The sequence below is a fragment of the Myotis myotis genome, unplaced genomic scaffold (genome assembly GCF_014108235.1).
Source record: "Myotis myotis isolate mMyoMyo1 unplaced genomic scaffold, mMyoMyo1.p scaffold_m19_p_17, whole genome shotgun sequence".
Classification (NCBI taxonomy): Eukaryota; Metazoa; Chordata; class Mammalia; order Chiroptera; family Vespertilionidae; genus Myotis; species Myotis myotis.
This window is the reverse complement of record NW_023416321.1, coordinates 24,022,580-24,034,921: the sequence shown is the minus strand read 5'-3', so window position 1 is coordinate 24,034,921 and position 12,342 is coordinate 24,022,580. Positions and strand designations below refer to the sequence as shown.

The window sequence follows — 12,342 nt, the reverse complement described above, 5'->3', positions numbered from 1 at the left end:
TGATGAAAGAGAGTCATCAATCAACTGCCTCCTGCATGAGCCTGCAACACAGGCATGTGCCCTAACTGGGAATTGAACCAATGACCTCTTGGTGCAAGGGACTATGCTCAACTAATTGAGCCACACCGGGCAGGCAATAAACTTTATTTTTAAAGCAGTTGTCAATTAAAAAAAAAAAGAGTGGAAAGGACAGAGGTCCCATATAATGCTCTCTTCCACCCAAATTATTAACATCTTATATTAGGTCATTTGTTACAATTGATGAGCCAATACTGACATATTACTATTAATTAAAGTATATAGTTTACATTAGGGTTCATTCCTTGTGTTATACAGCCTATGGATTTTTTAAAAAAATATATTTTATTGATTTTTTTACAGAGAGGAAGGGAGTGAGATAGAGAGTTAGAAACATCGATGAGAAAGAAATATCGATCAGCTGCCTCCTGCACATCTCCCACGGGGATGTGCCCGCAACCCAAGTACATGCCCTTGACCGGAACCGAACCCGGGACCCTTGAGTCCGCAGGCCAATGCTCTATCCACTGAGCCAAACCGGTTTCGGCCAGCCTATGGATTTTGACGAATATCTAATGATATCCACCACTGTAATATCACACAGAATAGTTTCTGCTGTCCTAAAAATCCTGCATTCCACTTATTCATCCTTTTCTCCCTCCACTTGGGCACTATCAACCTATTCATAACGTTGCAATTCTAGGAAATAATTTACTACTGATTTCAAGCAAACCCAATGTTCCAGTAGTACCTTTGAAGACCGAAACTTACTTTAATGTCAGCTTAATCTATTTATAGTTCTTTTATGTATTAATCCATTTTATAGTCCTTTAAAGTATCATTTGTTACTCTATCAATCAAAATACAGTTAAGGAAACAGGGAACTGGTTACACAAGTGATAGAGGAGCTACTAGTAAAAAGCCAAAGGGAAGGTGAGTCAGTATTTTAGTTGGTTTGGGCTGCTATAACAAAAATACCATAAATAGAGTGGCTTATAAATAACAGAAATATTTCTCACAGTTCTGGGGGCTTGGAGGTCCAAAAACAAGGCTGATTCAGTGTCTGATTCACAGACAGCCATCTTTTTACTATGTCCTCACATGATAGAAGGGGAGAGGAGTATCTCTTGGACTTTTTTTTTTTTTTTAAATATATTTTATTGATTTTTTACAGAGAGGAAGGGAGAGAGAGATAGAGAGTTAGAAACATCGATGGGAGAGAAACATCGATCAGCCGCCTCCTGCACACCTCCCACTGGGGATGTGCCCGCAACCCAGGTACACGCCCCTGACCGGAATCGAACCCGGGACCCCTCAGTCCGCAGGCCAACGCTCTATCCACTGAGCCAAACCAGTCTCGGCATCTTGGACTTTTTTAAAGGGTACTAAATGCCATTCATGAGGGTTTCACCTTCATGACCTTATCACCTCCCAAAGGTCCCACCTTCTTTTTTTTTTTTTTAAATATATTTTTTTATTGATTTTTTACAGAGAGGAAGGGAGAGGGAGAGGGATACAGAGTTAGAAACATTGATGAGAAACATCGATTTAGCTGCCTCTTGCACGCCCCCTATTGGGGATGTGCCCGTAACCCAGGTACATGCCCTTGACCAGAATCGAACCTGGTACCCTTCAGTCTGCAGGCCAAACAGGTTAGGGCAAGGTCCCACCTTCTAATGCCATCACCTTGGGGGGTAGTATTTCAACATATGACATTTTGGAAAACAAAAATATTTAGTCCATAGCAGGCAAGATTAGGAAGCTAGAAACCTAATGGAAGAAGATATTTTTAGAGCTCAGGGTCTGGTGCCAAGGGCAAGACCTAGAATCCCAGTGGACATGATCAGGGCAAGCAAAGCTACAAAGGAAATTCAGCAGGAATGAGGACTGACATAGGGGACAGGGAAGAAATATCTTGGTTTTTCTTTTTTCCTCCCCACTTCCAATTCCCTGCCAGTGTCTCCCACTGGGCAAATCTCAGCTGAAAGTCAGCTGTCAAGGAACATGGTGAATACAATCTGAAAGGGTCAGTCCCCCCAAATACAGAACAGAACAAGGAAGAAGGAATGGATATGAAAGCAAAAAGGACAAGGAGTAACGGTAATCAATTATTTTCACCTTTATTGAGGTATACTTTGCATATAATACTCTTAACTAAAATGTACACTTTGATAATTTTTGACAAATGAATACACCTATATAACCACCTAGTCAAAATATAGAATAATTATAATCCCACAAAGTTCCCTCTTAATCTTTTGCCATGAACCCTCTACCCCAGCTCAGTCCCAGGTAACCACTAATCTGCTTTCTTTCACTATAGTTTTTTAACATTTATCTTTATTATTGAAAGTAATAACATATATATCCTTTTTTCACTATAGTGATTGCCAGTACAAGAATTTCATATAAAAGGAATCATATAGTATGAACTCTTGTGCTTGGAGTTTTTTTGGTGTTTACTCAGCATGTTTTTGAGATTCATCCATATTGTTGTGTTTATCAGTAGTTCATTTTTTATTTTGTTAATCCTCACCCAAGGATATTTTTTCCATTGGTTTTTAGAGAGAGTAGAAGGGAAGGAGGGAGAGAAATATTGATGGGAGAGAGACACATCGATTGGTTGCCTTCTGCATGCACCCTGACTGGGGTTGGTGCCGGGGTCCTGCCCCAGCAGGTCCAGGGGTCCCCAAAGGTGTGGATGGAGTCGGCGAAGAAGGAATGACACAGAGACAGCGTTCAGTTGATCAGCAGCCTAGCCAGGATCTCCAGCCAGGATCTCCAGCCAAGTTCTGGTCTGGATCTCCAGAGAGGTTCTGCTTAGGATCTCCAGCCAGGTTCTGTGTCCATGTTCTCTTGCTAGGTTCTCCAGCCAGGTTCTGTTGCCAGGTTCTGTCCAGGTTCTCCAGCCAGGTTCAGTCACCAGGTTCTAGTCAGGTTCTCTTGCCAATTTCTGTAGTCAGGTTCAGTCCAGGATCTTTTGCCATGTTCTCTCCAGCGAAGTTCTTCTGTCTGTAGGTTCTGTGTAGGTTATGTCTTCTTAGTCCTGTGTTCTAAGTTCTGTGTTCTAAGCTCTGTGTTCTAAGTTCTGAGTTCTAAGTTCTGTGTTCTAAGTTCTGTGTCTTGCTGTCTTCTTACATCTGTATTTATACCAGTTGATTCCAATCCTATCAATCTCTATTTCAAAGGTTAGGGCGTTTCTTATCTCCATTCCAGGGAGTAAAGATTATGTAGCTTAAGCATGATTGTTCGTAGTTAAAGTGATTAATTACCCACCTGGCACTTAGTTAAGAGGTTTTATTCCCTCCCTAACTTCAGGGGAAAATCCCTACCTGGGGAAACAACCTTTCTCAGAGACCTTGGTTAAAACACATAGTGCCAAGAAGGTGAGCAAACATATTAAAAAGAGTATGCCATATATGCCAGGTCCCTTGAAACAGCAAGCATGGACCGGCTCCCGGCAAATTCCCCCTTTTTTATTTTTTAAAAGCAGGCATTAAAAAGAAAAACCTGAAATGCTCTCTTGTATCCATTTTAAGAGTAGGATTGGCGCTTTCCGCTATTACCTGAGTCCTGATCTATCACCCCAGGGAGAACTTGCCAATCCTGCACTTTCCCAGGGTGGAAAGGCTGCAGTGGGGTTAAGGATAAGGCTCCTTGGGCCTACCTTCTCCCATGCCTCTACATTTACCTTTCTGGCACCTTTCCTTCCTCAGAAAAGCATGGACGTATTTCTTGTATAAAAATGTTCCATCTGACTGGGAGTAACCTTAACTCCTCTGCTAGCAAGCATATGTGTTAAAAGATCAATACGGAGTCTTTTTTCTTTAGACTCAGTATGGCACATCTTCTTAATCTAAAGATCAATACAGAGTCTTCTTTCTTTGGACTCAGTATGGCACATCTTTTCAATCTAAGAATCAATACAGAGTCTTCTTTCTTTGGATTCAGTATCGCACATCTTCTCAATCTAAGTTCTGTACTATCCACCTTCTTACCCTACTTATTCTTTATAGGGGGGTATGTAGCACCCTGGTGGAGTCCTATCCGTCCCGAATGTGGGGGTTCTCAATGGGGGGGGGGCTTACCTATGGGAATCCTGTTCCAGGGGTTCCCAAAGGTGTGGACGGAGTTGGCGAAGACTATCCACCCTCTTCCTATGGTGGAGTCCTATCCGTCCCGAGTGCGGGGCACTTACCTAGGGGAACCCTGTTCGGGCGCCAGATGCCGGGGTCCAACCCCAGCAGGTCCAGGGGTCCCCAAAGGTGTGGACGGAGTCGGCGAAGAAGGAATGACATGAAGGCAGCATTCAGTTGATCAGCAGGCTAGCCAGGATCTCCATCCAGGATCTCCAGCCAAGTTCTGGTCTGGATCTCCAGCGAAGTTCTGGTTAGGATCTCCTGCCAGGGTCTGTGTCCATGTTCTCTTGCTAGGTTCTCCAGCCAGGTTCTGTCCAGGTTCTCCAGCCAGGTTCAGTCACCAGGTTCTAGTCGGGTTCTCTTGCCAATTTCTGTAGTCAGGTTCAGTCCAGGATCTTTTGCCATGTTCTCTCGCTAGGTTCTGTCTCTAGGTTCTGAGGCCAGTTTCTGTCCAGGAACTTTTGCCATGTTCTCTCCAGCGAAGTTCTTCTGTCTCTAGAGAACGTTCTGTGTAGGTTCTGTGCCTAGGTTCTGTCTCTCTTGGTTCTGTGTTCTAAGTTCTGTGTTCTAAGTTCTGTGTCTCTTGGCTCCCGGCAGGTTGGGGATCAAATGTGCAACCCTGGTAAGTGCCCTTGACTGGGAATTGGACCTGTGATCCTTCGGCAAGCAGGTCAATGCTCTATTCATTGAGCAACAGTTCATTATTTTTTTTTGGAGGTGGGGTGCAGGGAGGTGACTTCACCCCCCTACCCCCCAGTGGCTGCCAGCACAAAAGCCCACAACCTGGGGACTTAAAAAAACAGAAATTTATTCTTTCATAGTTCTTTTTTTAAAATATATTTTTACTGATTTCAGAGAGGAAGGGGAAGGGAGAGGGATAATCATTGATCATTGATTGGCTGCCTCCTGCATACTCCCAACTGGGAACTGAGCCCGCAACCTGGGCATGTGCCCTTGACCGGAATCAAACCTGGGACCTTCAGTCCGCAGGCCAATGCTCTATCCACTGAGCCAAACCAGCTAGGGCAACAGTTCATTTTTTTATTGCTAAGTAGTATTCCATTGTATGAATTCGCCACAACCTATTTACCCATTCACCTATTGATGGACATCTGGATTATTTCCAAGTTTGAGCTATTAATGAATTAGCTATTAAAACTATTGTGAACATTACATACAAGTTTTTTTGTGGTATGTGTATGTTGGGTGGACATATTTTCACTTCTTGTGGATAAATATCTTGGAGAGGAATTGCTGGGTCATATGATAAGAACTATCAAGCACAATTTCTTTTAAACTTATAAACGTCATCATTACCATAATTATCCATAAAAGGACATTGTACATTTTCTCCAAAGAGCTATGGCTTAGAGAGGGAACAATTCTTATGAGAAAAATATCTCAAAAATTGAAATACCTTTGATAACATGCTTTTCATAGCTCAGTGTTTTAATAGTAAGAAAAGGAATTAGGGAAGTTTAAGAAGTGAGGAACTGAAAAAGAAAGTAAAGCAATGCAAAATAATGACTAAAAAGATTCTTTGACAAAGGCAGAATCATCCTACACAGCTGCTCTGAAATCTCAGCACTGCTGTCAGCAACCTTCTGGCAAAGCTACTCTGTCAAATGGATGCACTAGGATTGATCTTTTGTGAAGTAATATCTTTATTAATATAAGCAAACACACCTCTCATTTATTGTAATATAGCGGTGTGGGCTTTTTCTTTTAGTAGTAATGTTTCCCCAACATATAACACTTCCCTTTGATATGTGGGCTGAGTCATAAATTAATGTCACCTAGATGACGAAGGCAACCACATTACAAAGTAGGAAGGTGTAGCTTGATATGAATTGCTACAGTTGAAAGCTATGTACTCTTGAACTCAATGTCATTATGTCAGATTCTGAGATATTAAATAGTTGTTGGAATGTAAAATTGTGGACATTTAAGTTTGCAGTCTTAAAATGTTTTGTCAGTCTTTTCTAGACATTCTGAAATGGAAATGAACAGGTGGATTGAAAATAAAGACAAGTGAGTTTAAAGACTTCTTGGCATCTCATAGAGAAGTTGCTGTACACTGGTGATATTTTTAAACAAATCACATATAAATACATTGAACTTGTCTGGAAACAGACTTATTTATTGGGTCTTTATATTTACCTTTGAGACAAAAATAGTTATAGAGGACTCATGTGCATTACTTACTATACACTTTTACCATGTATTATTTAATCTCCAGCTGGGAGAGAGTGTGTATTTTATGTGATGCCATAATGTACATTAGTGAGCTCACTCACTTAATCTTAAAATAACAGTATGAGGTCAGAGATTTAGAATACAGTATTATATTAAAAAAGTTGGCAGGGAGACTCTTTCTGCTATTTAACTGACTATAAATGGCATTTCAAACCTTAAATCCAACTGAAACCCAGAAACAATGGAGAGGATGGGCAGATAATTTATGAATATGTTTTTTTGATATGGAGGTGAACATATTTTTCAAAGTAGAAAAAGAATCATATGTTTGCTGAATTATATGTTATATGGACATAGCAGTATGTAGAAAGGCTGTTATCATCTATACAGCTGTATAACACAGCCTCTCCCTTTCCCAAACCCTCACTCAGTAAGGCTTGAAAATAATAGGTTTGTGAGTAATTTGGTAAGAAAATTGGAATCATTTAAAGTTCCAGTTTAAATCTAAAAGAAAAAAGACTGGGGAGATGAGGAAGAAGAGCTAACAAAATGTGGAAAAAATACATATTATGTAATAAAGTATAGTGTATATTATGCAGAGACTAAAGAAGGGTGTGCTGGAAAACTAATGTCTTTGCAATGAAAAGATCTGGATTTACTCCTTGTTGCACCATTGTGTATGACCTTGAGCAAAGTCACAATGTCTGTAAGGCTCAGTTTCATCTATAAAATGGAATCATAATGGTAGTGTCTTCTACCTTGAGGCATTATTGAAAGGATTAAAGGGATGAAAACCTATAAACTACAAAGCCTCAAAGATGCATAAAGAGCCCTGGATGGTTTGGCTTAGTGGATGGAGCATCAGCCTGTGGACTAAAGGGTCCCAGGTTCGATTCCCGTCAGGGGCACATGCCCGAGTTGTGGGCTCAATCCCAAGAGGCAGCTGATCGATGAGTCTCTCTAGTCATTGATATTTCTGTCTCTCCTCCCTCTCTGAAATCAATAAAAAATATATTTAAAAATGCATACAGATGAGGCTTTATAGACATATTGCACTGTTGAATCTTCAGAAACAGAGGAAAGAGGGAAAAAATGTCTAACAGGCCTTGGAGTCTGATAACCTGGGTTCTTATTTCAATGTCATAGCTAGTAGCTATGACACCTCGAATCAAGAAAGTACGTAATTCCTGCTTTCCTCTTTTTGATAAATGAGTATAACAGAATCAAATGAAAGTACGCAAAGGAACCTACCACTGGGATGTGTTTGATGCCCTCCACTGCCCCAAACTACTTATTAATGTCATCCACAAATTATTCACACGGTAGCATCTTTCAACAGATAAAGACGCTAAGGCAAGGCAGGAACAGATAAGGAAACCTTGAGGTAAATCTAGTCAAAGTGGGAACCAACAGTTAGCCTTGGAGATGCCTTAGTTCACTTGATGCACTTGAGGCCAGGGTATCCATACAAAAAAGACGTTCGGAGTTGGAGAGAGGGCAAGTCAAGTGTCCGTTCGACTTCGGAGACTCGACGGGAGGGACCCTGAAATTAATGAGCGCCGGTTGCCATGGCGACAGTCTCCAGGCAGCGTGGGCTGAGCTCTCTGTAGGGCTAGACTAGAGGATGGGCCTCCGCTGGACCCCGAGCGCGTGCCCGCAGCCAACTTTCCCTCCAGATCCCCGGAGCGGCGCGCTCCGCCCCCGCGCCGCGCACGTCGGCCCTCGGCGGCGCGCACGCCTGCGGGAGCCCTCTCCAGGCAACCCGGTGCTGATCGCTCGTGCCGGTGCGGCCGTCAGCGCCCTTGTGGGAGCCGAGGCTCAAGAGCAGCCCCCTCCCCTTCCTGGGCTTCCCCCACCCACTTCCCGGTCGGCGCCGGGGCTAGAGCAGCGATGGCCGGCTGCGGTCCCGAGGAGAAAACTTACCGGCGCTTCCTCGAGCTGTTCCTGGGCGAGTTTCGCGGACCCTGCGGCGGCGGCGAGCCGGAGCCGGAACCCGAACTCGAGTCGGAGCCCGAGCCCGAGCCGGAGCCCGAGCCCGAGTCCGAACTGGTAGCGGCTGAGGCGGCCGAGCCTTCGAGTGAGGAGCCCGGGGAGGAGGCGGCCGCGGTAGCCGCGACGGAGGAGAGGGAGCAAGAGCAGGACCAAGACCCCGAGCCCGAGCCCGAGCCCGAGGAGGAGGCGGTGGAGGACGAGGCGGCGGCGGCGGCGGAGGGCGACGAGGCGGCGGCGGCCACCCCGGGGCAGTCGGCCGTGCCGCCGCCGCCACCGCAGCCCCAGCTGCCGCCGCTGCCCCCGCTCCCGCGGCCGCTGTCGGAGCGCATCACCCGGGAGGAGGTGGAGGGCGAAAGCCTGGACCTGTGCCTGCAGCAGCTCTACAAATAGTTAAGTAGCGGGGCTCGGCGGAGGTGGGCCCCCGTCCCTGCCGCGGCGCCCCTCGAACTGCTCTCCTTTCCGCTCTTCATCCCCCACCCCCGCGACTGGCGTCGCCGAAAGCGCCCCCGCTGCTCTGACTCGGGCGGGCGGCTGCGGGCTGCCCACGCCCGCCGCGGCCCCCGCGCCCTCCCGCCCTCCCGCCGGGCCGGGCCCCCGCTCCCAGTTCACCCCGACCTCCCACTTCTCGGTCCGCTTCACCATCCCTATCCCCTTCGTGCCTCGGGAGGTCCGAGGGCGCCCTCTTCCCGGTCCCTTCCTCCGGGCGCTCCTTCCCCGCCCGGGTCTGTCTGTCGTTCCGGTCCGAGTGCCTGGTTGTTGGGCGGCGGAGACGCGCGGCTCGGTTCTAGGCGGATGAGAGGTGACCCCGGCCCGTGGCCGCAGGAGCCCGGCGGGGGTGGGCTCTCCCGTCGGGCGCTCCGCGGTGGAGGGAAGCGCGCTAGGTGCCTTAATGCGCCGGAGCCCAGTCTCCCGGTTTGAAGATATTTGATAACTCACCATTGAGGGAAGTGGGTGGCATCGTGGGGGAAGGGTAAGCACAATTTTACAAGCGAGCCTTCAGGTGAGAGACACCTGAAAAAGCCCTAATTCGTTCAAGTGGGAAAGTCAGGCTGCTTGGATAAAATTGCAATTAGGTGCAGTGTTTTCAGTCCATTAAGTAGATGGGGTCGGAGAGACAGCAGATGGCTTAGCTACACAGATGAAAGTCGAAAATAGAAAGGTCAGGGCTTTTGCCTTTCATCCCAGTTCTGGTTTTTATGGGCTTGAAATAGAAACGGTTGACAATCGCGTCTCTTTCCAAATGGAATTGTTCTGGAATAATGACAGGAGAATACTAACAAGTTTCTGGGAACATTGGTAAACCTGGGAATCCTTTGCCATTCTGCTGATGGTTGTAATGAAAGGTGTTAACTTTGGTCCCCCCTAAAAGTTTTCTACTGCAAGATTCAAAGCAATTAAATTCAAACTCACTTCTTGGATCCTCTCAAAGGCCTAAATTAAGAGAAGGGCCTGGAAAGTAAATCTTTTGTCTCAACCTAACAGATGGCTGATCAGAATTTTCCTGTTAAAGCTTAAGCTTATCAATAGGTAAGAAACATTTAACATATTGCTATAGAAATGGACTGTGTTGATGCTCCACACTTCACAAGCGATTTAAATTTTAAAATACTCTCCAATTACCAAAGTAATAATGTTTTTTGGCGAATGAAAAAGAAATGGCATGTAATACCACCACCCATGTGGTGGTATTACAAACAGTATTAACATTTTAGAGTCTTCCTAGTGTTTGTAATTTGCCATTGAAAAGGGCTTCCGAAATGTCATTTTTTAACACTATATAAAAACACTTAAAACTTCTTTTAAAAAAACAAAATGAAAACGTGTAATAAAGTGGAAGAATTTACTTCAGAATCGGACTGATTCTATTTGGACAGTTCTTACCTTTACAAATGCTGTTGCAGAATTTAGAGAAACATTAGAGAAGTTCCATTAAAAAGAGAGTCATTAGTTCAGAATAACTATAAACATTTGTCATTCAAGGCTTTTAAAATAATGAAATCTGCTCTAGCCTGTTGGCTCAGTGGATAGTGTCCACCTGGGTCTTTGAGGGGTCCTGGGATGGGTTCGATTCCCATCAAGGGCCAATCAGTGATTCTCTCTCATCATTGATGTTTCTGTCTCTCTTTCCCTCTCCCTTCCTCTCAGAAAATCAATAAAAAAATATATATTTTAAAAATAATGAAATCTGTATAAAGATGATGACAAGTAGATGTGTGTTTTTCCGTATCGAAGGGCAGTGAGATTAGTTTCGATAACTGTGTAAACTAGAAAAAGTATTCAAATGATACAATGGCTATGTAATGAAGAATAAAGTTTGAATTTGAAGTAAAACTACCAAAATTAAAGTTGGAAGATATTATTTTGCTTTAAATCAAATTTCGTCATTTATACTGTGTTTTGTGCAGAGGCCATTAACCTATTTTTATTCATATATAAAATGGCTGGTTTGTTTATGTAAACTAACTTCAAGATTTTTAACAGATAAGCCAAAAAACTAACCCTCCTCCCCCACAGAACTTAGAAATACTTTTAACGCTTTGTTTTTATTTATAAAAGGAAATCATATCACTTAGTTACAAAAATCAATATTGGAAGACATGGTAAGGGTAGATCATTTTCTGCCCAAGCACTTTATTTTACAGATGAGAAAACTATGGATTCAGATTCAGAAATGACAGATTATGTACAAATAATTTCTACATTTCTCAATACAAAACTTCCCAATATGCCAAGGTTGTGGGTTTGATCCCTGGTCAGGGCACATACAAGAATCAACTAATGAATGCATAAATAAGTGGAACAACAAATAAATGGAAAAACTCCTTAACATATTTGAAATGTTGGGTTCTCAAATTTCCTAAGAAATATTCTTAAATAACTTTGATTAGGAATTTGTTGGAATTGCCTATTTGGGGAAGGTGAAGATTGTTTTTCTAAGTATTTTCTCAAATACCATACCCACCTACTCTGTTTATTTTGGGAATTCTTAATATTCTTTAAAAATTATCATGCTTGTCAAATGCATGCTTAAGTTCTTAAGTGAAGTTACCTGAAATATATATTCACCAATTTGATAGTTGGGACTAGTGTAATAAGAAATTAACAGTGTTTAATGCCAGTTTCATAAATCTCTAGTGTGTTTTTTTCTGTCAGTATTTTAGAAGTATACAATATGTAGCTGCTAAATACACAGGTTCTCTGAAGAAAAAAAATAAAGGTGCTTATCTTAATACTGCTTTTCGTATACACTAGTTGAAAGTTTGCTTTTAAAAAACATAGTAAAGGTTTTTTTTCAACATTTTGCTTCTCAAAAGACTTTTAGAATAAGAACAGCAGATATACTTATCATTCATCATTTTGGTAAATTCAAAGCCCAGGACTAGCTTGAGATAAGCAGTTACTTAGAGGTAAATAAAGGATCAAGGTTTAAATGGACAAAATATAGTTATAATTAGTAACATCAGAGTTTTTCAGAGCAGTATTTGGGATAACGTTTTTGCCATTAGTCTTAAAAATGGGAAATATGTACTTAGATACTCCTCTACTAGATAACAACATGTAACATTTTGAAAGAAAAATAATGAAATATTTTCTAATGACATGAGATTAGGATTTCTGAGGTCAGTGAGAGAGTCTCTTTTAAAAAGAGGTAGTGACACCCAGCCTGCATGGCACAATGCTTGAGAGTCTACCGATGAGCCAGGAGATTAGGGAACATGCCTAGATTGGGGGCTTGATTTCCAGTGTGGGGTGTGCAGGAAGCCACTGATCAGTGATTCTCTGTCATCATTGAGGTTTCTATCTCTCTCTCCCTCTCCCTCTCTGAAATCAATAAAAATATATTTTAAAAGAAAAAAGTGAGATATTTTATAGCTTTGAAATAATTTGCAAATACAAATTTTATAACTGGTCTTACAGTGGATGTGAATATGAGGCTACTTGTATAGGTTACATGGGTCAATACTGTGCATTTTATTTCTTTGTATTATACTGAGGA

General features: G+C 42.9%; 1 protein-coding gene across 1 annotated transcript in view; it reads left to right on the top strand.

Moving 5' to 3' along the window:
- The first annotated feature begins 8,114 nt into the window (after positions 1 to 8,114).
- PPM1E (protein phosphatase, Mg2+/Mn2+ dependent 1E) overlaps positions 8,115 to 12,342 on the top strand; it is a 93,403-nt gene continuing 89,175 nt past the window's right edge. The window contains exon 1 of the mRNA XM_036340402.1: positions 8,115 to 8,734. Coding sequence (XP_036196295.1) covers positions 8,244 to 8,734 — 491 coding nt within the window. The 5' untranslated portion in view covers positions 8,115 to 8,243. The remainder of the gene's footprint in view (positions 8,735 to 12,342) is intronic.